Source organism: Corvus kubaryi, unplaced genomic scaffold (genome assembly GCF_017639235.1).
Source record: "Corvus kubaryi isolate FWS band 111438036 unplaced genomic scaffold, C.kubaryi_AGA036_p1.0 37394, whole genome shotgun sequence".
NCBI lineage: Eukaryota > Metazoa > Chordata > Aves > Passeriformes > Corvidae > Corvus > Corvus kubaryi.
Window position 1 is genome coordinate 3816806 of NW_024581133.1, and position 24875 is coordinate 3841680.

Consider the following 24875-nt stretch of genomic DNA (forward strand, 5'->3'; position numbering starts at 1 on the left):
ATTGCTGCATTCACAATACAGGTTTTAGCAAGACAAGTTTGTAATGGTCGGAGCTACAGGAAGAAGGCTGAAGCAGTAGGGATGTGGCACAATGAGAGCAGACAGTGGATTTAGCTTTAGGAACAGGCAGGAAACTCAGTGTCTTGGCAAAATTGCAGAGAGAGAACCAAAAATATGTAGGTCTTATCCAAATCGAGGTGTGACAGGACTGAAGAAAAAGGCAAAATGCAAAAAATTATGGCTGGGCTGTGTAGCTGGGTAACTGCCTAGGAGGGTAATTCTGTTGTTACTAACTTGGCTGTTTCTTTTTCTCTCCCCTCACCCTTTACTCTCAATTTTCAGTGTTCTGGTCGCTGTGTAGGCCGCCCTGGAGGTTCACAGCACCGTCAGTTTATATGTCAGCTTCGGAACGGATCTTTTGTGCCAAACTCCTCCTGTGATGAAAGAAAGAGGTAAACAGTTAGAAGAAGTTACAAGTTAGATTCTTTAGATGATCAAATTAAGGTACAGGATTGTTACTGCAGTACAAATAGGCAAATTCTTTTATGTCAAACAAAGGAAAGGAGGTAGAGACAGTCATCCCTTTGTGGACACTGAATGAATTCAGGAACCCGGGAGAGGTCATGCCTGAAGAATTCAGAGCATCCAGTATGCAGTGTTTCAGGGTCAGCTAAGTTTTCCTAAAGATAAAATACCTTTTCTATTCCAGGGTTAAGAAATTGGTTTAAAGAAACTCACGTTTCCTCATGAGCAGGAAGGCATGATGAGGAGCACAAAATTAAATAAAAGGAAATCAACTTAAATATTAAAAAAGCACTGAACAGGTTACCCAGAAAGTTGTGGAGTCCCCACCTTTGGAGATATTCAAAATACAAGCAGAGACAATCTTGAGGATCCTGGTCTAGTTGGCTGTGCTGTGAGCTGGGGTGGGGGCTGATTTGTCCCGTAGTTCTAGGAATAAGGGTTTAGCACAAAAGCAAACATTTAACTCCACTTATTTCCCTGCACAGCCCTCCTGTCAGAAGGAACTGTTCCTCAGAGCTGTGTGATGTGTACTGGCGGACAGGCCCCTGGAGGCCCTGCAGTGTGGGCTGTGGGAGTGGGTTCCAGTCCAGGAGAGTGTCCTGCATACGCAGGCAGAGCAACAAACCCGTGGCTGAGCATTTCTGCGAAGGGAGGAAGAGACCAGTGACCTGGCAACACTGCAATGTCACATCCTGTGGCAGTATGTAAATGTTTATTTAAATATGAGCATAGTAATAGTTTGTAGCAGTTATATTAGAAAGTGACTCACAGTTGTACACTATTGATTCTGCAAGCATTTGATTGTACATCAAAGGTAAAACTATCCTCTCCGAGGAGCACTTCGTAATCCTGGGGTTTCTTTTCTCTAAGTAGGCCAGTTTGATATTAAAGCCTCAAAAGCACTTTTAGAAACAGGATATTTAGGAAGTTTTTTGCAAACTTCCCTACATGACTGTGCCAGTTGTGACTCAAAAGTCTCTGAGCGAGCTGTTAATGCCTCCAAGACCGGGTAGTGTTCTGAAACAGACAATGAGTAAATGAAGGCAGTGAGATCACACTTCTTACTCGTGACCTTGTTTAGCTTTCAATCCACTGCTGCCAGAAATGCACACAATTACACAATTACAAAGCTAGCAGGAATCTGTCTGTTGTTTACAATTACTATGGCAAGTTCTGGTTTTTCTCTTTTGCTCATTTTAAAGCCTTGTAATATTTAAATATATTTTTCAGAAGGAGAATGCAAGGATACAACTCACTACTGTACATTTGTAAAGCAACTAAAGTTATGCTTGATAGACACCTACAAACAAAGATGTTGTCAATCATGTCAAGAAATGTAAGTCCTCTATGGCAAGTTCATGATGCTGCAGTGAAGAGATGAGAAGAGAGGTCCATTAAACTAACTTGCTCGAAATATATCCTTGTAAATGAGACACTAGTTGTGACAGTTAAATGGCAACATGGGGCAAATGAAAACACAGTATTGTGGCTTGATGTGCTGGATAAGGTATTGTTTCTGGGAGCTTTCATTTTTCATTCTTTGCCATGGAACTTCAAATGTTTTAAACATGTCTGGATTAGCAAGATCATATCATGGCATATCATCTGTAAAATTTTGCAGGCCATCATTTTATAATTTTATCAGTGAAAAAAGCATTACCTAAAAGCAACAAATAGTCCTTAATTTATGAGGAAGAGTCACAAAAATACTTCAAAAATTTTTTTGAAATGCAGCAACTATTGACTCACAGGTTTTGGTTTGTTTTTTTTTTTCATCATACTTAACACTATTTTTAAATTTATAGAAGCTGTGGCTTGTAGCTGTAAAATTTTGGCAACAGCTTCATTCTCATTATCAGCTTGAGCTTAAGGGTTGATCTCACAGGATATGCTTTACAGATACTAGCTCTCAGATGGATACACAGAAGTACATTGAATTTTTACTGCTTGTATTTATGTATATGCAGTAGGACACTATAGATCCTAGTACAATTTTCAAAGCAGCAATAGATCTCTTTTGAATAAATGAGGTGTCATTTTTTATTGTTTCTATTCCGATTCCAGTCTCTGAAGAACAATCGAAGTTCTGGCATGATTATACTTTTGTAGTGATATTAAATTAGACAGAAGCTTCCTTGTCAGAGCTGTGAACAAACATTTGTGAGCACTGTTCTCTTGCACATCAAGTCAAATGAGGAGCCAGTAACTGGTCAAAATGGCTGTCAGATTTCTTGTCTTGAATAATCATTCTCTTTTTCTCCATTAAAGGGGAAAAATGTCCAAGGAAGAATTATTAATTGTGAAGATAGACAAGTGCAAGAAATCTATTTTGAGCATTTTTCCATCTAGATGAGTTTTTCATGATGACCATTGACCCATCTGAGTAATTTGCAAGCTGATAAATTCTTCTTATGATATTGCTGGGTAAATTATCTTCCATATTGCAGATTGTCTGACTAGGGCTTTAAGCAGAGAGGACCCCATGGGAGGCAGAAAATAGATGATTTTTTCTTTTGTAGTTTCCAAACTACTGCTCATATTAGAGGCCTGAATGCTTACTTTGACTTGGCTCTTGTGTTCCATCTCTGACCTGTGTGACAGGCAGAGGGCTGGGAGTGCTGTGGGGGCAGCTCAGACGCAGCATCCTGCACAGAGGGTTTGCATCACTGAGAATTAGGGTAGCACTACTGTATAGAAAATGTTTAGGGTGGACTATCATGTCCAAGGCTGACTACAAGGAGAGGATATTCCTGATCATTACCTTTTTAATCAGCAATGGGTCTTGATTGTTTAAGCAGTTTTTTAAATTAAACATTTGTAAGATACTTTTGTAGATATTTATTGTCTGATTTAAAAGTGCAATATTTTTTTTTGTACAGTGTTTAATAAAGATTTTTGGACATATATTTTTTCTTATTACCAAAATGTCTTATTCATGTTTTCCCTCTATATTTAAAGTTTTCAAATGTTAACACATAGCATTTTTTGGTTGTGTTAACTTTGGTTAAATATGCATGCTATCCAGAAGCAGTGCTGTAAATGTTTGTGATTGCAATTGGCATGACATTCCTCTGTAGATTATTTTATTGCTTCTCCAGTAACTGAAGATTTTAGCTCTCTTGAACGTAGTTTTGATATTTCTGAAATAAAGTATAGTTTGATTATTCAATACTGTGATTACCCTGACATTGTTTATTACCGTGATTTGCTTAGTAACTGTGCTTTCATTCCTTGTTATTTTTTTCAACATACTTTGTCCGTAATTCTGGGACTTTTTTCAAAGCTTCGGATTAGTCCTTAATTTTTAACAGTTTATCAGTCATATTGTCAGCTTCACTGCAGTCTGCTTTGCACTGCTATTAAGAGACAACATAGAAGTAACCTGACTGAAAAAGTGGGAAGGTAATTTGCCAAAATCCAAATGAGTCAGCTCTGATTCACTGAAATCTAGAATCAGGATTCCATAAAAGGTGGAATAAAATTGCATTTCTTTGCTGGGCCTTACCAAGAAGAGTTCATTTAGATCTGATAGAACAGCTCCATGCTTTATATTTAGTGAGTAATGGGAATAGCTTCATGAAAAAGTTGTTTCAGAATATCCAATATGTGTAAATAGCCTTTAGAAAGAAGAGTCTAAGAAATAGTATGAACAATAAAAAGACTTAAAAGTTTTTTATTAAATAGAAAATAAATGTTTAGCAATGGAATGGTGGTGTTTCAGAGTTATCCTAGATGGCAATATTGGCAAAGGTTTAATTTTCCTTTTGCATTCCTTTTGTGCAGTCTTCAAAAAAAAGCAAAGGCTCTGTACAGCCGTGCTCTGGAGCCTGCTGCTGGATGGCAGAGTGCACAGAAAGCACTCTCAGAATAGCAACTGAATCCACAAATAGCTTTTCTGCTTTTACATCTTGGTTTAGCATGACATCATAAAATGCTTTTTTAACAGCTGTTATTTGGGAAAAATATTCATTTTCCAGCGGTCTCTTCATTTGGTCTGCATTTCAGTAATTTGTTGCTTATGAAAAGGTTGACGTCAGGTACTGAATAGTGTCTGAAGGTTTATAATATCATTTGATGCTTTTCCTGGAAGCACAATCAGTGTGTTGGGGCTTTTTCAATTGCGAAGTAATAAAGGCTTCTCTCTTTCACTATTAAACTTAGGGGAAAACATTAAGGATGAAATGAAAGGGAATATGCCCCTCCACCCTAAAAAAGTCTTCAAACACATCTGCAGAGGAACTGTTAAATGTATCTGAATGTGCCCTCCACTTCCCTTCCTCTCATTTGCTGCTGGTAGGTGGCAGCAAATGACTTTCCATAACTTAAGGGAGGGCAGTGACTTCAGAACTGAAAAAACAGCTGTGAAAAGTAAAAAAAAAACATCTGGGCTCCCTCACAGACCCAGCAGAAGAGCCATTTTGAGCAGAACATGCAGGCACATGTAACTTCATGGATTCAGATTGCACTTCTCCCTCCCTAGAAAGGAGAGCTGAAAGACATTGGGACCTTCTGTAAACTGCTCCAGAGGTACCAGGACTGTGTATAGGGTATGGCCCTGGGTACGTGTGACTGTGCAAAGTTTTGACTTTGTTTCCTCCGTGGTGGTGTGACAGAGAATGACTCGAAAGGGTGTTTGTATTTTTTCTTCTGTGGTACAGAAAGGTGACAATGAATTGGACTTTTTTCAGTCCTGCTTTTAGGATCTCACAGATTTACATCGTCCTTGTTCACTCACAAGCTGAGGGAGGTGAATAATTTTCAGACAGAAAAGTAAAACTGATTTGCCATTTCATTAACAAAGTGATACTACAAAAACACAGTACAAAGACAAAAGTTGTGTAAAAGTGACTGACACTCTAATAATGTCTGGATCCCTCTCATGCAATGCTTTTGTGCACAGCTGATTTGCTCAGTTCAGATTTCTGGCTTTCATATGACCAAGTTCCTGCTTTAAAAATGTTTCCATCATTGATCTTAGCCCTTTTATAAGTGACTTTGTTTATGGAGTACAGCCACGTGATTCTGCAGAACCCAAATACCGTTCTACACCAATGGGTACAAGATACGTAATACTGAGAAAAAAATCATACTGGAGTAGTGTCATAGAGCGTGACAATACAGTTAATTATAGAACTATTAATTGTGACTTGCATAAATCAGAACTATAATAAAACTGAAACGGGTTCATCTGGATTTCTCAAAATCAGATAAAGATACATAGAGAAAATACTAAATATTTCATACAGAAGCATAACAATTTCATATAAAAATTTCTGTAAAAACTTTGGTTTCTGTGTGCTTGGAACAAGCAATTCTTTGAAGAGCAGACAGACTGAAGCCAGGCTGCCTACAGACTTCTGCATCTCAGCTGGTATTTCTTTTTGTACCTGAGTTTAGTCCCTTTTCTGTTATCTCTACTTACACCTGTGTAGTTTTCTGCCCTTTTCCCCTTCAGACTGCCTCAGCAGTAAACTCTGGCAGTGATAACCGGCTATTAAGCTTTAAAAATCAGATAGCAGGATCAAATTACAGTGGATGTTAACTTTTTGAGCCTGATTCTCTCTGCTTCCCCAACATCCACCTTAGAAACTAAAAAAAACCCCAACAAACTATGCAATCTCATTGTGAGATTTGACTGAATTTGCACACTGGGTTTAAAAATGATTCAGCTGGGGGAGGACACATGCACTTAGTGTGTCAGTGTGTCTAAAGTGCATCAGTTTTGCTTCCTTTGGAAGTAAGGCTGAAAGAGCATGATCACAGAAATTAGGAAACAGAGTCTAATGACCTGCTTTTGGTGGTTGAGTGGTTTCAACTATGTGTACAGAAAAAGAGCGAGGTTACCACTTAACTGCTACCAGAAATTACAGTGGGACCTTTATATACTCACTTCAGATCTGAATGAAGTTAAAGTAGTGATGACTAAAGCTAAAACCAGGTTTTTAGTAATGCCTAGGTGTCATGGCATGTGACTTGGGCATAAAATATAAAGAAAAAAAATCTTACAGATTACTGAGATTATTACTGATTACTGAGATTATTATAAATAGCATTATTTGCTTACTGTTTAAAATATGTTATCATCAAAAGGCACTTGCTATTTCACAAATACAGTAATTTGATAGCAGAAAATCTCAAGGAATTAAATATATGATAAATATGCTTGAGTACTGAAATCTGGGGAGTCAAGTAAACCAGAATGCACAATCAGAAAAAGCACAGATGCCATGTAGGGAGTAGTGTTCCTTCAGCATTTGGCAAATCTTTATTAGTCTTGTAATAAACTTTGGTTTGGCTTTGGTTTTCTTCAAACTTTTTCGAAATTTGCAGTATTTAATTTGCTTTCAGTGTTATCTAAAGAAAAAATGAACAAGTTGGTTTCCGATTATTTTACCAAGGTGCTTGAAATATTGCATGTAAGTATTATGACACACCAGCTACTTCCTTGGGAATAGGATTACAATTTGACCCAGAGCATTCTGGAGACACCTGGCGGTAGAATTTGTGACCCTGAGAATCTGTGTTTACATAGACATAACCCAGAGCATCTGGATGAAGTCCTGGGCAGACCTCCTGCTTCTTTGGAGTATATTCAGTGCGATACAAAGTTTCATCTTTAAAAGGAACTGCAGTACCTACAGCATGTGCAGGTTTGAAACTTTGAGGTGGATTGGCCTGATGTGGTGTGTAATGGGATCTGAAGGTAGTTAAATTAGAAAATCTTCCTGTGGGTTTTTGAATTTGCGGTTCTTTCTTAATAATCCCTCGCGGACAGACGCTCCAGGGTTGAAAGTCTTCTTTTGTAGTAGTCTTCCCTTGAAAAGGGCCAGTGGTTCTTCTTCCAGGAGCTGGTCTTATGGGAGCTCTAGGAGCAGCCTTGTGTGAAATGTAATCAAGACGGTTCGAGGAGTGGAGATCCATCTTGTCTGTGGGTGGAACGTACTCTCTTGGCTTGTGGAACTCGGGCGTGGTGACCAAATATGGCTGATAGCGTTCCTGGAATTCAGTGGTTCCTTTGAAAGGATCAGATCCAAGTTTTCTACTTTCAGGCTTGCAGCTTTTTGCTTGTTCCCCAGGTATCCCTTTAAAATCTCTCTGGTGAGTTGTGAGATCTTCAAAGGGTTGGTCACTTGGCTTGTACTCCTCTTTTGGCCTTACAAACAGGGGCTCCATCTCATGGACAATGTACGCGGTGCGATGGATGGTGTTACCATCGAAAGGCCCCTCTGGCAGCTTGGTGTCACAAGGTCTGCAGCTCTGGGGGGGATTGGGTTGCCTAGGAATGTAGTCATCTTGAAATGTAGAAGGATTTCCAAACTTCTCCGAAGGTGGCTCATACGGACGCTCCACCTTACAGGATTCCGTTCTTTGGCTTTTCCATAACCTATAGTGATCTGTAAGGCACAACCAAAATTCCACCATGCAGATGTTATTACTTAAGACCATTCCTTTAAAATGAAGACAAATTCTTCTGGTAATAAGTCTTGCAAAACAAAGAAAATGGATGTAAGTGAAAATGATAATTTTATCTGCATGTTTGCGATCTGACAAAATCGTCTTCTATTATAGTGTGTGATAAAAGCAGACCCCAAAAAACTGCATCTGATGCCCTAGTTTGGCTATTTTCTCAACAGAAACAAAACAGAAAATAGCCCTGTACAAGTTTTATATACAGTATCTTCCATTTTACTTAAAAGATTCAGCACCTTTGTGCCGACCATTGTAATAGGATAATTTGTGTCGAGACAGATCATTACTAGGATGATGTATATGTAAGCTATACCATACACAAGCAGAAACCTAAACCCCACTTCTGACCTACTCTGTGGAAAAATAAGTCACATGAACTAAAACTACTCAAAAGATCCATTGCACCTTAATTTCCATCCACTTTTGCTTAAGATAGCCTAACCGAGTATATGTTAGAATTCCCTTGTAGCAAAGCAAACCTCAGAGAGGGGTTTTAGTTTAGAAGCCAGAAGTCTCCCCTCAACAATTGGAATGCAAAATGTTTTAGGGTATTGTCACCTGCTTTCTAGTATGTTTTACTCCCTGTCCCAAACAAACAAATCCAGTTTCTAATATAGGTAATTCCAAATACTCCCTTCACCTTGGTTATTTCTCTTCCTATAGGTGGCATACATTCTTACCTTGGTAGGTTGGGATGGTATCCACTTTTGCTCCTGAAGTGTGTTTCCTCTCTCGAGGCCTTGCTAATGTCACCGGTCCTACTTTATGAGGATTATAATCTCTCTGGTATATGGTTCCCAGGTCAATCTTCCCTGACTTTGGTCTATATTCTGCTTGTGGCCGAAAAGGTGTCTTCACATCATATGGTAAATAATCTGATCTGAATTGGGGAAAAGGAAACACTGGTTAAAACATTCATTTTTTCCTTATGAAGTCACTTTAATTTTTCCACTCTATGGAAAAATAACGAAATGTTTACTCTGAAAAATCATCAGACACCATATATTGGAGGGATAGCAGAAAGGAGAGAAAACTATGGTACATAAATCTAGGGTCTCTGATGCATGATAGAGCCTTTATTCAAAGGTAGATGGCGAAGTAAGTTTTTAACACTCCGAGTTTCATTCACACTTTAACAATATTATTTAAAGTGTCTGAAAGGAGACTTACAAAATTGCTACAATTCTGCAAAGAAATGTTCAGAAAGCAGAAGCAGAGCACAGCTGAAATTAGGACAAGTGGTAGCATTTACTGATTGCATGTGGAGAATGGAATACAATCAGAAACAGCATTTCACTGTTTTTGTATGGGCACATTACATTAAAAGGGTGTATATTACATGTGTGGGTGTTTAAATAGTCCATACAAGCACGTGACCAATAGAAAGGCACTTGGCCTTTCTATTTAAGTCTCTTTTTTTGATAAACAAAGAAGTTTCACCAGATGCCCTCATAGCTTAAAAGAAAAACAACAATAATGGAAAAGTAAATGTTGATGCCCCTGTCACATCACTAACAATGAATGGGTGATATCTTTTTCTAATTCTTTGAAAGATGCTCTTTAATTCTGTAAGCTTAGCATCAGTCTGTGCACAGACAGGACAGATATTCTGAACCCCTTTACAGTTTGCTTTCTTAAAACGAATAATTTTCTTAAAACTAATAATCTGAATAAAAAAATCAATAAAAATACCCTTATTCCTTTTTCTTGAGATTTCATTTCCCCACTGTCTTAGATTCTACATGTGTATTACAGAAAGTTCTCAAGCTTGACAGGTTTTCCATAAGACCTACATTTCCTAACAGGCTGAAAACAAAGACAAAAATTTTAGATTCTCTTCACAGGTTACAGGCTGCTGTAAAGAATGCAAATCTGGCGGTACCCATGCTTTGCTATTTTTTAGGACCTTTTTGTGGTAACTCTATTTCTATACTCAACATTTATACTTTAAATATGCAAAATGTGTAAAGGATGCAATGACTGCATTTTGAGAAGATTGCAATACAATGTTTAGTCCCCGCTTAAAAAAACAAAGAATGAGAAACTTTACAGAGTAATTATAAACCATTGTTTGAAAATATTTACTTGAATGTTGAGATGCTGTCCATTCTCCCCTGATCCTGTGGGAACTGTGGTTTTGGCTTACAGCTCTCGGGAGGGCAGACGTTGCCATAGCCAGGGTATTTCTCCAAATACTCAGTTTTGTGGCACGGCTGCAGGGAATCATCGTAAATCTTCGTGGGCTTATGGCAGCAGCGATGGCGTCTGGGTCAAACACATCAGAGCAGAGAATTTGGAATAGTTTCATTAAAGAGGAAAAGCCATACTCTGTCTACTGGGAGTGAATAACAAATGGGGAAGATTGAACAATGTCAGTAGTTTTTGTTTAAAATCTTTTCTGAGTGATAAAACCACAAAATAGTGTGCTGATGGCACAGGTCCCAGAGCACATTATACTAACAGAGTAATAAAGGCAGTATCAGCCGGGACTTAGTCCTTGGTGCAGAATACAAAGCATGGATAGAGTTGATCTCAACTCTCCAAACGATGCTACCACCAAGATGCACTTTCTTCTTGTCTGTAATCTTTCCTGATGTTACTCATTTTATCTGTAAAAGTAATGAACTATGCTTCGTTTCTTGTCTCCCATGGTCCCTTTTTTACTGTCTTACCTTATCACTTGTCCTTTTATTTCTGTTCATCTCACCTATTTTCACCACTACTGATTAACACTTTTTGATTACAATTTTAGTGGTGTGAAATCTCATGTGCATTCCTAGTGCTCTGCAGGCCATTTATGACTTGTCAACCTTTTTTTTTTTCTCCAAGGACTGACTGAATTCTCTATCCAAAACACATGTTTATTTAGAAGTAATGACATCTCTTTTTCTTACAGATTTTATTTCAATTCTACCTGCTTCTCATTGATACTTCTATCAATGACAACATTGTGCAAAAAGGTGTTGGGAGGTATATAATGACAATTTATTATTTATACCTTGTTGTTTTGCATAAATGATCCATGACATTAAAATTTAGATGTTCTTATTGTTTTGAAAATCTTGTTATATTCATTCTAATTTGCATAATGCACATCTCTGGCTGACCTCAAGGAAATACAGAATGACAGGTCTTCCTCCTACTTACGGCTCACAACTTGCAATGCAAAGGGGAAAAAAACCAAATAATTTTTCAAGTAAACAAGTATTGTAAAATTCTGTACATGAAAAGCAAAGATATCTAAAACCCAAGAAGGGCAAAAGTGTACAGCTCTTAGTGAGTACAAATGAATTCAAGTTTCAGGAAGCTAGATATCCAAGGAATATTTCAAAGATTTGCAAAGAATTTTAGCTAGCACTGAGTACCAAAAAGGAAAACAATAAATTAAAGCAAGGTGAAATAGAATACAGAAACAGACACAAAGGACTCCTGCTGGGAAAATGAAAAAATGAAAATGAAAAAAACACTGAAAGAAGTTCTTGGAGACTGGAGATCCTAAAGCTGGTATTAGTTTGTGCTGCCTGAGTTTGCCAGCTCAGTAGTTCAAAAAATGAGAAATAAAGTAGCCCTGTCTAAGAATCCACATCCTTTCGAAGCTTCGTTTACTCCTTTTCAATCAAGTCAATTAACAATTGAGAGAACTTTTCAAAACATAGCAGGGAAAGGAAAAAGGAAGAAGAGGGAAAGAACAGGAAAGGTAGGAAAACAAGGAGGTAAGTGTGTGCTATTTCCCACTGCAGTGGTTGCTTGTCATTACATTTGTCATGAAATTCATTTTCACCTTAGTAATGTTTTTTTTTTCAGAAAGTACAAACAGCATATGCTGTGTCATGTAGCATCTAAAAGTACCAGCTAAGCAGAAACAAAAGACATTGAATGGATGAAAGCTGGTTGAAATACAGGTTATCAAATTATAATGTTCTTCACATATCTTTTGGCATGCAATTCGAAGGAGTTGGAAACAATTATTCATCTGTAAAAGCTTCACTCTGACAATCTTCAGTTTGACATAAGCTGGTCCAGAAGACCAACCACCAGACAAAACACCTTCTGTGTTCTGGGGTCACCGTTCTTACATTTTGTAAGCAATGTTGTGAGTATATCCCACGTATTTGCTGGATGGACATGCTACAAACTGAAATGGATACTAAAAAAATAATTACTGCAGAGTGAGCCTATAGTTCTTGGTAGATTCAACACAGAGGTGAAAGCAATCTACTCTTATCTCTTCAAGGAAAGAGGTGGTTGCAATTTTATTAGAATTTATCGTTGAACTAAAAATGTCCTTCAAACCACTAATTTCTAGTGTATAAAATAATTCTGAACACACTCTAACTGTGCACAAAATTACTTGGAATTGCATGAGATTTTTGAGGAAGTTCCTACATCCTACTCTGTGTTGTGAAAGTACTTTGAGTTGGCCTGAAGGGTAACGAAAAATTACCGTATGAATTTGACTTGGAGAAGAGATTAGGGGTGTTTTGGTTAATTGATAAATTTGCTTTAGGATGTTGTTGAATTTAGAATGTTTTCCAAGTGCTAAACCAAAATTTTTTACTTAGATAAAAATTTTATAAAACTAATTATATAAGGCATCACAATGCTTGGAATCATCAGAGAAGACAGATTACAGCTCTGATAAATGAAATATGTTGCTTCGAGTTTGACCTGAACTCCTTGAGACACTGATTATTTTTAACTTCTTCCTTGTATTTATCTTCATTTCAACCCCAGAGTTACTGATAATTCAAATAAATTTGGTGAGAATATCCCTTTTCCCATGACTGACTGGCACTTGCTTTGATGGATTATTATTCCTTCCCCTCTTTGTGGGAGACTATCTTGTGTCTTGGTCTGAATAGAATCTCAGCCAAATAAAAGTGACAGTACATTGGCTCTCTTGTGCCAAATGTTCTTGTTCTGATTATTTTAGTAGAATGCTGGTGACTTTAACTTATTTAAGGCCTGGCATACATACATTTGTTTTTTACACAATGCTAGCAAGACCCTTGAAATTTTATCCCAAAGCATTTTCCTCCCTGAGAACTAGACTAATAATGATAAAAGTTTCATATTTATCCTAATAGAAAACTTACCACCCTTCCACAAACACAGCTCAAAGCTTTTATTTTTTATTTATTTTTTGCCAGTGCATACACTATGGTCTGGAAGACAGAAATGATGGATGGACACTGCATTGAGAGTCATCTACTTTCCTACTGTTGACAGGAGATCTGGTAGTTTTTACAGGGTTTGTTTGTATTTATATGTGGTCAAGTATGATGGCTTAAGTAACCTAAATTTTAGGGAAATCTTTTTTTTTTAACTTACATTTATTCAGGAATATAGATTTTTATGATAATGACAACAAAAGGGCAACAAATGGGGGAAGGCTGACAGATTGAGAGGAAGCTAAAGCAGTAGTTTATTTTTGTGTCTCAAAACAACTTCTATGCTTTTGTAGGCTGTGATTATCTTTTACAGCAGACAAATACTATTCTTGAGTGCAGAAAATTCATCTACCACACAGGCTTTATTCTTCTTTGGAAGGCAGATTTAACATCCTGTATTTGAGAAAGCAGAATGAAGTCCTGTCTTACTGGCTTTGCTCCCCTGTAAGTTTTTCCAGTGTTTTTTTAATTCTCTTAATAGATAGGGAAGATTGTTTCCTTCTATTTTATTATTCAGAATTAAGCAGTAATTATCCCCGCATAAAATTTCCTGCAAACAGCTAAATGATAATGTCTACAAAACATTAGATATTCATAGTTGCTTTGAAGTCTCTGCTAAGCTGTGTATGCATTCCAATGTCCAGGTAACGCTGCCAAGTGACCAAGCAGCCTTCCCCTGAAAACAGAAACACTATACACTGAAGCAAACACAATGTTCTGCCTAAACCAATAATGGCTTAAGATTTTATTGACTGTAAAAACTTCAGTGAGGTTTATTTTAAACCACAAGCTTTATGCATGTTTAATTCAATTATTATTAAACTGGGGTTTGGATGGAGAATTTTTGATTGAGTTGAACCTCATTTTGTGCTGTCTCATCGTGTTATCTCACCATCTTTCTATTTGAGCCCAAGCCAGGTTTGTTATCTCATCATGAAAACAATGAGCTCCAACTCTTCATTAATCTAGGACTTTTGAAACAAATTTATGGGGCAAAATTTACCACAGGCTTGGCCAAAAAGAACATGAGGAGCTTTATTCAGTGCCTGCCTCACATCTCTGTCTACAGATGGAAAACAAAGGTGGCTGATGAACAGATAGACTTCCCACACAGAAACAGATAGAGGGTGCCTGCTCTGCAGACTTTGAGATGAAGCTTGTGGGTCTTGGTGCACTTTGCAACCATAGGGTTTGTCCTATACTTCCAAAAAATATTGAGCACACCTCTGTGATCTTATAATGACCATTCATGTATGTTGTTGTTAGATTTTTTTTTTTATTAACTGAATCTTTGAGTAGTAGGATGATTATTTTTGTGATTTTTTGTGCGTTTTTTTTTTTTAATTTCAGAGAAGAAATTGAAAATATCAAGAGTTGTGACTTCAACTTGTGAATATATATGTAAGTCTTCAAAGGGTTAAGTCCCTTATTATTTTGGGAAACATGATTTTTTTGGGTTTTTTTACCAACGGCATTGATAATATTGCTTATAGACCTGTAATAGTAATTTTCCATCAAAAGTTGCCTACTGTACCCTCTTGTGCCAGCCTCCCTGGTCAAAGAGGCTATAGGACAATGATGAACTGTTTGTCTCTCTATGGGATCATGGAATGTAAAGCAAAGTGGTGAGTGCTACTGGATGTGATGGCAGAAGGGCAGATACATTAAATCTCTTTCAAAGGCTGCAGTGCTTGCACAGGTTTCTGACAAGGTTGCCAGAACTCTTCTGAAGGTTCCTTTGGTGCAGTCCTTCAATGGGAGCCGGCTCGCTTTCTGGAAAAGCTTGATTCTGATTTAGTCTGGGTGGCTTTCAAAGACTGTCTCCATTCTATTCAATTTTAGTCTGTTTAAGACCTTCTTTTACCCCTACCTGATTTAAATGTAAATGTACTACTTTACATTTACTGAGAATGTGCTCCTACTTGGGTCCTACTCTCCAGTGGCCCGGGGTGCTGCTTACATTATCAATGAGCTTGGAAAAGGCCTCTGAGATTATCGAGTCCAACCTGTGACCAAACGCCACCAGACCATGGCACTGAGTGCCATGTCCAGTCTCTCCTTAAACACCCCAAGGGCCACTGACTGCATCACCTCCCTGGGCAGCCCATTCCCATGCCCAATCACCCTTTCTGTGAAGAAATTCTTCCTAATGTCCAACCTAAAGCTCTTCTGGTGCAGCTTGAGACTGTGTCCTCTCGTCCTGTCACTGGTTGTCTGGGAGAAGAGGCTGAGCCCCAGCTGGCTATGATCTCCTGCAGCGAGTGATAAGGTCACCCCTGAGCCTCCTTTCCTCCAGGCTGAACACCTGCAGTTCCCTCAGCCGCTCCTTGCAACACTTGTGCTCCAGACCCTTCCCCAGCTCTGTTGCCCTTCTCTGGACACGCTCCAGCCCCTCAATGTCCTTCCTGTCATGAGAGGCCCAAACTGGCCACAGGATTCAAGGTGTGGCTTCACCAGTGCTGAGTACAGGGTGTTCCTGCCACAGGCCTGGTGCCACTGGCCCTCTTGGCACACGCTGGCTCGCGTTCAGCTGCTGCTGACCAGCACCCCGGGCCCTTTCCCGACGGGCACTTTCCAGCCCTCTGCCGCAGCCTGTGACGCTCTGTGGGGTTGTTGTGACCCAAGGGCAGCACCCGGCCCTTGGCCTTGTTGAACCTCCTACCACCGGCCTCGTCCCACGGATCCAGCCTGCCCAGATCCCTCTGCAGAGCCTTCCTACCCTGCCGCAGCCGGTACTGGCACCAGCTCGGTGTCGCGGGCGAGTGTGCCGAGGGAGGTGGGCGCTCGCTCGGTGCCTCCCTCACTCACCCGCAGGAGCAGATCTCGCAGAGGCAGCGCGGCGGCCCCATGCCCGGCCCGCTCGGCCGCCCCGGCCGGTAACCAGGGACGCTCCGCGCGCGGCATCCGCGGCCCCGCCCCGGCTTCCGTCCGGCGTCACGGGGCGGGATCGGCGGCGGGGCGGGCGCGGCTTCCCGGCAGCGGCGGCGGAGCGGGCACAGGTGCGTGTGCCCCGCGCCGGCAGGGCCTGGGCAGCGCGGCTGGCCCCGGCTCGGCCCTCACCCCGCGGGCGGGCGAGCGGGCAGGGCTGTGCCCCTCCTGGGGCGGCCGCGGGGCAGCGCGGCCGTGCCCGCTCGCAGGGGCGGGAGGGGAAGGCGAACCAGGGCCGGGGGTGAACCGTGAGGTTTGAGCCGCTCCGGAGGGCTCCGTATTCGCTCCCAGCCCGAGCTGCGCCCACCCGCGCTCCTGAGCCGCGTTCCGAAGCGCAGGCGCGGCCCGCGGTTTCTGCTCTCCGCTGTCCCGGTGGTGGCCGAGGGTTCGTGACGCGCTCCGCGTGTGGCGGGAGGTTCCCCCGGGAGCGGCTCTCAGCGCAGTCTGCGTCGTTAGAAACCAAAGCGTTTCCTCAGGCTGCCTCCTCAGTAAAATAGTTTGCTCTGTTCGCAGAGTTAGCCGGCCATGGTGCTCACGAGCGTGGAAAAGATGGTTGGCCTGCAGAAGAAGGCGTCCGGCATCAGGAATATCTGTATCTTGGCCCACGTGGATCACGGTAAGGCAGGTGTTGGTGTCTTCTCCTCGAGAGGAGACTTGCGTGTGTTTGAGTGGTGGTGAGATGCTTTGAGTGGTGGTGAGTGCTTACTGTTCGAAAGCAGTAGGTTTTTTTGTGGATTTAGCTTTAAACTGTCTTTATTTACTCTTCATTCGGAAGAGTAAATCTGCTTATGCACCTTTTTCTTGGCCTGATGGAGCTTGTCTTTTACATAAAAGAGCGTCACACTGTAATAATTTAAAGGAGTTGAAATTGAATGTTTTCTACTTCTACGGTGGTGAATGTTGGCATGAATTTAATATGTTTGAGAGGCAGAATGATATTTTTCTATGTTTGCTTAATAGAACAAATTTTTTATGTAGGTGGAAATATAAGCACTTTTTTAACAACACGTATTTTGCTTGTTATATTGAGGTTCTGATACACTGTTTGTTATTTCAACTGCTTTTCTGGTCATGACAGGTAAGTTTGCATCCACTCTTCAAAAATAAATTTGTGTGCACCAACAGGTGAAGCTGAATAATTGGATTTGGGTTTTTTTTTAAGTTAATTTGTACTTTTGCGGTGTTTTATAGCCTTTATTAGTGTTGATATCTTAGAACACTGTATGTTGCATATTCTGCCATCTTTTGTATTCATTTAGTCTAAGAATTTTATTTTTCTTTTCAGGCAAAACTACTCTAGCTGATTGCCTTATATCTAGCAATGGAATAATCTCCAGCCGCTTGGCAGGAAAGGTAGAGTTACAGTGTCACTTCTGACAGACTTCTGGTGTGTACATGCTGGGATTGTAAATTCTTGATCATTAAGGAAGTTCCATTTATAGTCTTGCTAAACCTTGTTGTCTCACCGTCATACTCTGACAGCTGATAAGTAAATTGTGAAGGTATTTCTACAGATTTACCATCTCTTCTCTTGTTTCTGTACTCAGCTGAGGTATCTCGACAGTAGGGAGGATGAACAGATCCGAGGAATAACAATGAAATCGAGTGCAATTTCACTGCACTTTGTGAAAGGTAGGTTGTTGATGCTGGCATGTATACATTTTAATATATATTTCTGTTAATTTTCCCTGTCTCTTCGTTGTTGCTGTTGTGATCTTTGTGTGCAACTTTTACTTTTGTGTTTCTCAGTGTTAGGCCATGATTCTGCAGAGACTTAGGCAAGTAACAGTCAGCCAGGGTAATTGAGTTCCATCTCAGGGTCAGGAAGAACATCTTCAATCATATCTGTGAGTGGAGAACATGAGAGTAGTTGCTTCATCTTTTTATTTTAGATATAAATATGTATATTTTGATCTTAAGTCTTGAATTATTGTCACTTAAAGGCAAGGCCTTCTTTCAAAAAACCCCAAGTTCTAGTACAGTCTTACTACTTTGTTGAGATGCCTGTTACACTGTGCTGTAAGGGTTTTTATAGTGTAGTTAGTGTCAGGACATTAAAAAATAATAGCTGAAGCAGTATAACTGGGTGGCTGGAAGAAATATTTTTGAAAACTGTTCTGAAATATTAATTTATTGTTTGATCCTAGGTGATCAGGAGTATCTGATTAATTTAATAGACTCCCCAGGGCACGTGGATTTTTCTTCAGAAGTATCTACTGCTGTCCGACTCTGTGATGGTTGCATCATAGTGGTGGATGCTGTTGAAGGAGTCTGTCCACAGGTGAAATAAAGTGTGTTAAGTAGAGAAAGAGGGGAGCAAGCAAAGTCTGAAGTGGGTTATATAGAAATAAAAGATGAGCTGTTTAAGTAGTTTTACAAAACTTTTAATAAATGGCAATGCAGTTGAGGTATGAGAGTGAGTAGGGAAAATCATAGTTGTGCTGAAAAACTGAACAGTGCTGGTGAGTGGGTGTAGAGATGCAGGGTTGAAGCAGTGAGTATGCCATTTTTCAGGTAATGGAATGTTTTGATAGAGAAAAATCTTAAGGGGAGTAATTTCATGTATTTCCGTGGGCTTTCAGGGTTTGGAAAAGAATATACAAAATAACACTGAGGTTGCTTTTTTTCATGGCTTACTTTCCTAAGTAGTTTGGTTTTTGTTATTATGGGTGGTTTTGCCATGAAATCCCACCATTCTGCAGAACTCTTCAGTCACTAACACTGTATACCGTGGGAGTCAAATTTCTGGTTTGAGTGTCAACCTGTCCTTTATGTTTATTAAATTTTAGAATTATATTTTAATTTTTATTGATGTTCTATCTTTTGGGTGCTATCAGGCTTTCTGTAGTGGGTTTTTTTAAACTCTTTCCTTCCCAGACTCAAGCTGTCCTGCGGCAGGCATGGCTGGAAAACATCCGTCCAGTCCTGGTGATTAACAAAATTGACCGCTTGATTGTGGAGCTGAAGCTCACCCCTCAGGAAGCATACCTGCACCTTAAGAATATTTTGGAACAGGTATTCATGCTGCGGTGTCATTTCTCACAGCAGATTTTGTGGCACTATGTAACATCCAGTCTGATTTTTAACATTGAGATGCATCTTATGCCTCATTGGTTTTGAGGTTAGTTCAGAATGCCTGCGATGGAGAAAAGAGTAGTAAATGCCTCTTGACAGGTCATCAGGAAAGGTTGTCATTTTTAGAAATAATATGCTGAATGGTTTGTTCTTCTGTTAAATTGCTTAAAGTTATTGGAGGTACACAAATGTTAGACTGTTCCTGATATTGATGGATTTGTGTAGCAATAAAGTTGATTCATCTTTTACACTGTAGTTTAAGTTGGCCTTAAACCTTTTTCCCCTGCCCTGAGCTCGCTTGGAAGCACTTATCTGCCTGGTTTCCCTTTGCCCTCTGTTGTTGTTTGTTTTGTTGGCAGGAGCAAGTTCCTGTTTCACCAATGAGACACAAAGTGTGTTCCATGTGGTACGCTATCTGACTCAGTCCTGGTGTGGCTGACTTTGACTTGGAAACTGCATGGTGTTAATGTCAGTCTCATAAACTCCTGTTGTCTCCAAATGTGTAGAATTAGGTGTGTTTTAAACTGCCAAATGAATCACAGGCGTGCTATCTTGTTAACAAAACTTCTCTTTTATGTTTTCGAGGGTGAGGAAATTGCGTTTTAATTGCAAGGGTTGTTAAAGAGTGAATAAATCTGAGGGTGTTTTTACATATCCTTCTCTAGATCAATGCAGTCACTGGAACACTTTTTACCTCCAAAGTGTTAGAAGAAAGAGCTGAAAAAGAAACAGAAAGTGAAAGTGTTTCAGACACAGCACCAGGAGATCAAGTTTATGACTGGAGTACTGGATTGGAAGATACTGATGATTCACACCTCTATTTTTCGCCAGAACATGGAAATGTAGTGTTTGCCAGCGCAATTGATGGCTGGGGTTTTGGGTAAGTTTGGGATTTAATGACTGACTTTTTTTTTTATAATTGATTACTGCTGTTAAAGTATTTCAGTTGCTTCATATTTTTAACGATGTTTTTTAGATTTTTCTGTGATAGGCAGCTGTGTATAAATCAATCACCTGTGTGACAGGGATCCCTGTTTTACTTACACAGGAGCTTCTGAGCCCACAGTAGGGTCCAGCCTAGCCGAGTAAACAGTATTTTATTACTTGCTGCCATTGGATAGACTGTAGCAGACAAGGCCAGAAGCTGCAGCAGGGCAGGAGCTGGTTCAGGGTACACTTCATTTTGGAGGGCAGCAGGGTGTGAGGAGTGCCCGTGTGCTCGTCGCTGGCCACGAGGTGGAGGCGTTGTCTTCAGCCTGAAATTGTGATTAGTGGGACACGTTCAGTGGTGACAGGGAATGTCTTGAGTACTGCAGAGCCCTTAAAGAAAATCATCTCCAGGATTTTTAAATCAAAGCCAGACTCTTAAATAAGGTGCCATGCATAGTTAGTTGTCTAACACGAACAGCTCTTGTAACTTCAGAGGAAAGGGTAAACAAAATGGGCTATTTCAGTTTAATTATCTTTCAAGACTGTTTTGTTTTTTCTCATGAACTGTCAGGCCCTGGCTCTAATAAATCATATAATGAAGGGGGAAAAAAGAACACTTTTCTTAATTACTTTCAAGAGGTTCTTCTGGACTGCCCGCCACAGTACTGTGTGGTGAAATACAGATCAGTGGAGCATTTTCTTAATCATGGAAAGTCTTGATGGAATGGAAATCCATGCTGTTTCATGGTTGTGGGTTCTTTTCCTGAAGGTATTAGCAGAAAAAAATTAATTTATTAGGCAGTGCCAGCCTCATCCAATGTGGTAAGTACATATGGTTTTCTCCTAATCCTCAAGTGTTGAAAAATGCCATTAATAGATATACAGGAGCTGCTGGCACAAGAATCTTGAAAGTTCTCCCTGAATTGAGAGTTTAGGTAGTTTCTGGAAAAGAAATCTCTTTGGGCTTAGCTCAGAACTCACAGCTTGTGTGTTGCTGACATGGACAGGTCCTTTTTTTAGCAGTGTAAAAACTTAAGAATTCTGAATTTCAAAGAAAAGACCATCACGTAGCACTGTTCTGTAAATAGGATTGTTGAGATTGTAACTGTGTATTTTTTTTTCTGCATGCACAGGGAGAAAATATGTGAGGTTTTTTTTTTTTTTTTAATGCTCATTGAACATTTTCAGCAAGGACACCATAAAATGTTCAGGCCTCCCTCTCTGGGCCTAAGCAGGCTGCTTTTGTTAACTCATGGGTACTATTGGCTTTACAGCACACTTATGGCATCACAGTTTTATATAATTTTCTTGGGTTTACTCGTTATTAAAGTAATGATTCAAACAACAAGAAGTTTCATAAGTGGTTAATTAAGAATAATTACCACCATCTAATGGCTCAAGTGTGGCTTAGAAGAATCTTTTTAATGGTTTTTAACATCTACTGTTCTGGTCCCAGACCATAGTTAAGTGTGGCGTGGGAAGTCTTTCAAAGAATAAATTTCAGAGTCATCACTTAAGTATTTATAATGTTTGTATTATGCTTTGGAGTTTTTGACGAGGGGATAGTACTCAAATGTTTATTTCAAGTAAAGCCTTGAAGCTGACTTGAAACAAAACAAAGCCATTCAAATGCTGTTGATGTTTTAGATCTGTTATGACTAAATATTTTTGCAGGTGTAAATGTTAAGCAATGTGAACTAAAATGAAGACAATTGGAAAAGTGGGAGTAAAACAAGGCTTTGAGATTTTTGTGTGATTTTCACATAAGCTGTTGCTGTAAAAAACATTACACTTTTACCAAGATATGTTTTCTTTGCTTTCAGAATTGAACATTTTGCCAAACTGTACAGCCAAAAAATTGGAATCAAGTCTGCAGTACTTCTGAAGACTTTATGGGGAGATTATTATCTAAATACAAAGGCAAAGAAGATAATGAAAGGTGATCAGGTATGGAGAAAAAAATATAACCTGATTTTTATTTTGGAGTTCTTCTTTTTTTTTTTCTAATTCTGTTCTTCATACTGTATTCTGAAACTTGACCTCAGATCCAGTGTTACTGGAGGTATAAAGTCACCAGGATAGCCTTGCAGCACCCCTTGGAGCACAGAACATTCCAAAATTGACCCCTCAAATGCTGCATGGAGGAAATCCCATCTAAGAGTGTTCACTAAATAAGGGACATTGTGGCTTCAAGGTTTCAGCATAGAGTGAAACACACAAGATGAAAGGAAGATTAACAGTGCAGAAACAGGAGTAGGGACTGGGTCTCTGTCCTCTATGAAGAGCTCTTCCACAGCTAATGGTTTGGGATATTCACCCTAAAGTTAAGGGAGGAGAAAGCAGTTTCCCTGTTTTCATGTAATCGTGATTTTTTTGCTGTTTACATAGGTGATGATTAATGGTTATAAAAAGGATGATAAGGAGGCTCAAGCTAGTCATGTGCCATATTTATCAGCTTTTTCTGAAATTGAAACCCTTGTCCTTTTCTAAATTTCATGTTTGTTTTGTCCCTTACACCATTCTTATAAGACAGAGTTCTTGATTTTGAATAAAGGTTTTACATGCTCCTTATGAAAAGTGCAGTCTTAAGCCTATTGGAAAAGTGAGGAGTTGCTGATAATGAGCTGTTTTTATCTTCTACCAGTCAAAAGGAAAGAAACCTTTGTTTGTGCAGCTGGTGCTGGACAATATTTGGAGTCTGTATGAGGCTGTTATGAAAAGGTGAGAACATCTCTAAAGTTTTCATGGCATCTCTTTCCATGTGCTCTGGTGATTTTTTTTCCAATACTCAACAATTATAGATACTGGTTATATATTGCTACTGTGGTTTTTTTATCTGTTATTATTTTCCTTACAGGGACAAAGAAAAAATAGAAAAGATAGTCACCTCTTTGGGACTGAGAATTGGTGCCCGGGAGTCACGGCATGCAGACCCAAAAGTTCATCTAAATGCCATTTGTAGCCAGTGGCTACCAATATCTGATGCAGTCCTCTGTATCCTTAAAAAAGATACTATTTTTTGTTCTGTTGGCAGTTCTCAGGCTTCAGAGTGTGCTCACATATTTCACTGTGTGATTTGGTATAATTTTTTTTTCTGTGTGTATGTCTGTGCCTAAGCTAGCTGGACCTATTTTCTTGCTTGTAACATTACAAGTTACATAATCTACCATTATTTTTACATTTCTGCCAACTTTGTGCTTTTGCATCTTACTGTTAGGAAGCTAAGTTCTGAAACTGGAGGCAATTTGACAATACACCTTCATTATGTAGTTTATATTCAAGTTTTAGTGGTTTTCCTGGAGATGAAACCAATCTCCTGTTTACAATAGTATCATAGGTCATCTGTCCATGAAGTTCTGTAGATGTCTGGTGTTACAGTTCAGGCATAAAATTTCTTAATCCAAAATCAGCCTTTGCTGTTTGTCAGCTGGGCCCATTGTTTATAATATGATACCTCTTAAATTATGGTAGATGTGCACAAATTATTGATGCATAAATACTAATTACTTCTGTAGATCTTTCCCCAGTCGTGCTGTTCTTAGTTTCCCAGCTGCAATTAGGGTGGGCCACCCCTCCTTAACTCTGCCCCTGATAAAGGGCAAAAAATTCTGGTGACCAGAGAGGGACCCGAATGCACTGTGACAACAGAGCTGGGTTTTGGATCTGCTGCTGCTGGCAGTTAATGCCCAGGGCTGAATTAAAGAGGCATTGAAAGCATTTGTCTTCCTGTTGTTTGCATTCAGTAAGGAAATACAAATATGTATCCTTAGCAATGTGTTTAGCCATGGTGTGTAATAAAATTCCCAGTCCTCTGGACATCACGGCAGAGAGAGTGGAAAAGCTGATGTGTGTTGGAGCAAGAACATTTGATTCTTTGCCACCAGAAACTCGGGAACTGAAAAGTGGTGAGTAGGTGTTCTCCCATTAACAAGAAGGTTGTTCTGTCCTGTCTTTGGATTGTAAGATGTGTAGTAATCTGTACGTAAAATTTGTAAATATTTCATTTCCAGTAACTTTGTTGATGTTTGTCATTGACCTGTCATAGTTTTATGACCATGCATTTTTCTTCAATCCCATATATTCATGGGTTTTAGACAACTTAAGCTGCAGGTGATATGAAGTCCAGGACTCTGAAACTGGGAGTTTTACAAGGATGCAAGGTTAATACTCGTTTTTAGTTCTAAACAGTAGAAGTTGTTATGTAATTGAGAATTGAGTATTTTGCTCACTTGTGTATTAAAATCATTAATTTTTAGCCAGTAGTGGTTTGAATTTGGATTTAATTTTTGCAAGTGTATTGATTAGCTTTTAGTAATTAATTATGAATTGTAGCACAATGTTTTGAGGAGAACTTCAAGAAATCTAACAGGATGAGATATCAAATGTCAATTAAAAATGAGATGTGAATGTCAAATTGACAGGCTGTTAGGAATTGTTTCCCAGGGGTAACAAAACTGGCTTTTCATCCTTTATTGAACATTTAAAAACATGGGATTCTCCAGACAGTATTCAACACTGTATTAGTGCAAGTTAATTGGAAGAAATTTGCCTCTGTAAACTTAGATCTTGCTGCTCTTGGTTATGAACAAGTAGTGGACTTTGGCATTTAGTATCTTCCTAATTTTTAGTAGGAGTCTTGTGCTTCTGTTTGCCTTTGCTCTGTGGTCTTTTCATATTTCAGATAAAAGGGAGAAGTGTAGAAAATGATTCAGTTTCCATGTTAGAAGTTTTGAATGGTATTGTGTAGTTTGAATTTTATGTGTTTCAAGTTGGCTG

General features: G+C 39.4%; 3 protein-coding genes across 6 annotated transcripts in view; 2 read left to right on the plus strand and 1 right to left on the minus strand.

Annotated features, from left to right (window-relative positions):
* ADAMTSL3 (ADAMTS like 3) overlaps positions 1-3694 on the plus strand; it is a 179968-nt gene extending 176274 nt beyond the window's left edge. For all 3 annotated transcript variants that reach the window (XM_042039647.1, XM_042039649.1, XM_042039650.1), the window contains exons 29-31: positions 343-452; positions 1011-1225; positions 1756-3694. In XM_042039647.1, the coding sequence (XP_041895581.1) occupies positions 343-452; positions 1011-1225; positions 1756-1865 (435 nt within the window). In that variant the 3' untranslated portion in view covers positions 1866-3694. The remainder of the gene's footprint in view (positions 1-342; positions 453-1010; positions 1226-1755) is intronic.
* A 1602-nt stretch (positions 3695-5296) lies between these two features.
* SAXO2 (stabilizer of axonemal microtubules 2) lies at positions 5297-16071 on the minus strand. The gene is made up of 4 exons (XM_042039655.1): positions 15975-16071; positions 10081-10260; positions 8676-8875; positions 5297-7919 (listed from the first exon to the last, which is right to left on the minus strand). Exons 1-4 carry the CDS (start codon positions 16013-16015, stop codon positions 6949-6951), a joined length of 1392 nt encoding a protein of 463 aa, XP_041895589.1. The 5' UTR covers positions 16016-16071; the 3' UTR covers positions 5297-6948.
* A 47-nt stretch (positions 16072-16118) lies between these two features.
* Positions 16119-24875, plus strand: part of EFL1 (elongation factor like GTPase 1) — a 65121-nt gene continuing 56364 nt past the window's right edge. Inside the window, exons 1-11 of one of the 2 annotated variants that reach the window (XM_042039308.1) lie at positions 16119-16165; positions 16608-16710; positions 17380-17447; positions 17642-17726; positions 18242-18375; positions 18972-19109; positions 19835-20049; positions 21923-22046; positions 22744-22820; positions 22957-23093; positions 23882-24004. In XM_042039308.1, the coding sequence (XP_041895242.1) occupies positions 16620-16710; positions 17380-17447; positions 17642-17726; positions 18242-18375; positions 18972-19109; positions 19835-20049; positions 21923-22046; positions 22744-22820; positions 22957-23093; positions 23882-24004 (1192 nt within the window). In that variant the 5' untranslated portion in view covers positions 16119-16165; positions 16608-16619. Of the gene's footprint in view, positions 16166-16607; positions 16711-17379; positions 17448-17641; positions 17727-18241; positions 18376-18971; positions 19110-19834; positions 20050-21922; positions 22047-22743; positions 22821-22956; positions 23094-23881; positions 24005-24875 lie in introns of those variants that run through there. The other variant, XM_042039309.1, reaches the window with a different exon arrangement.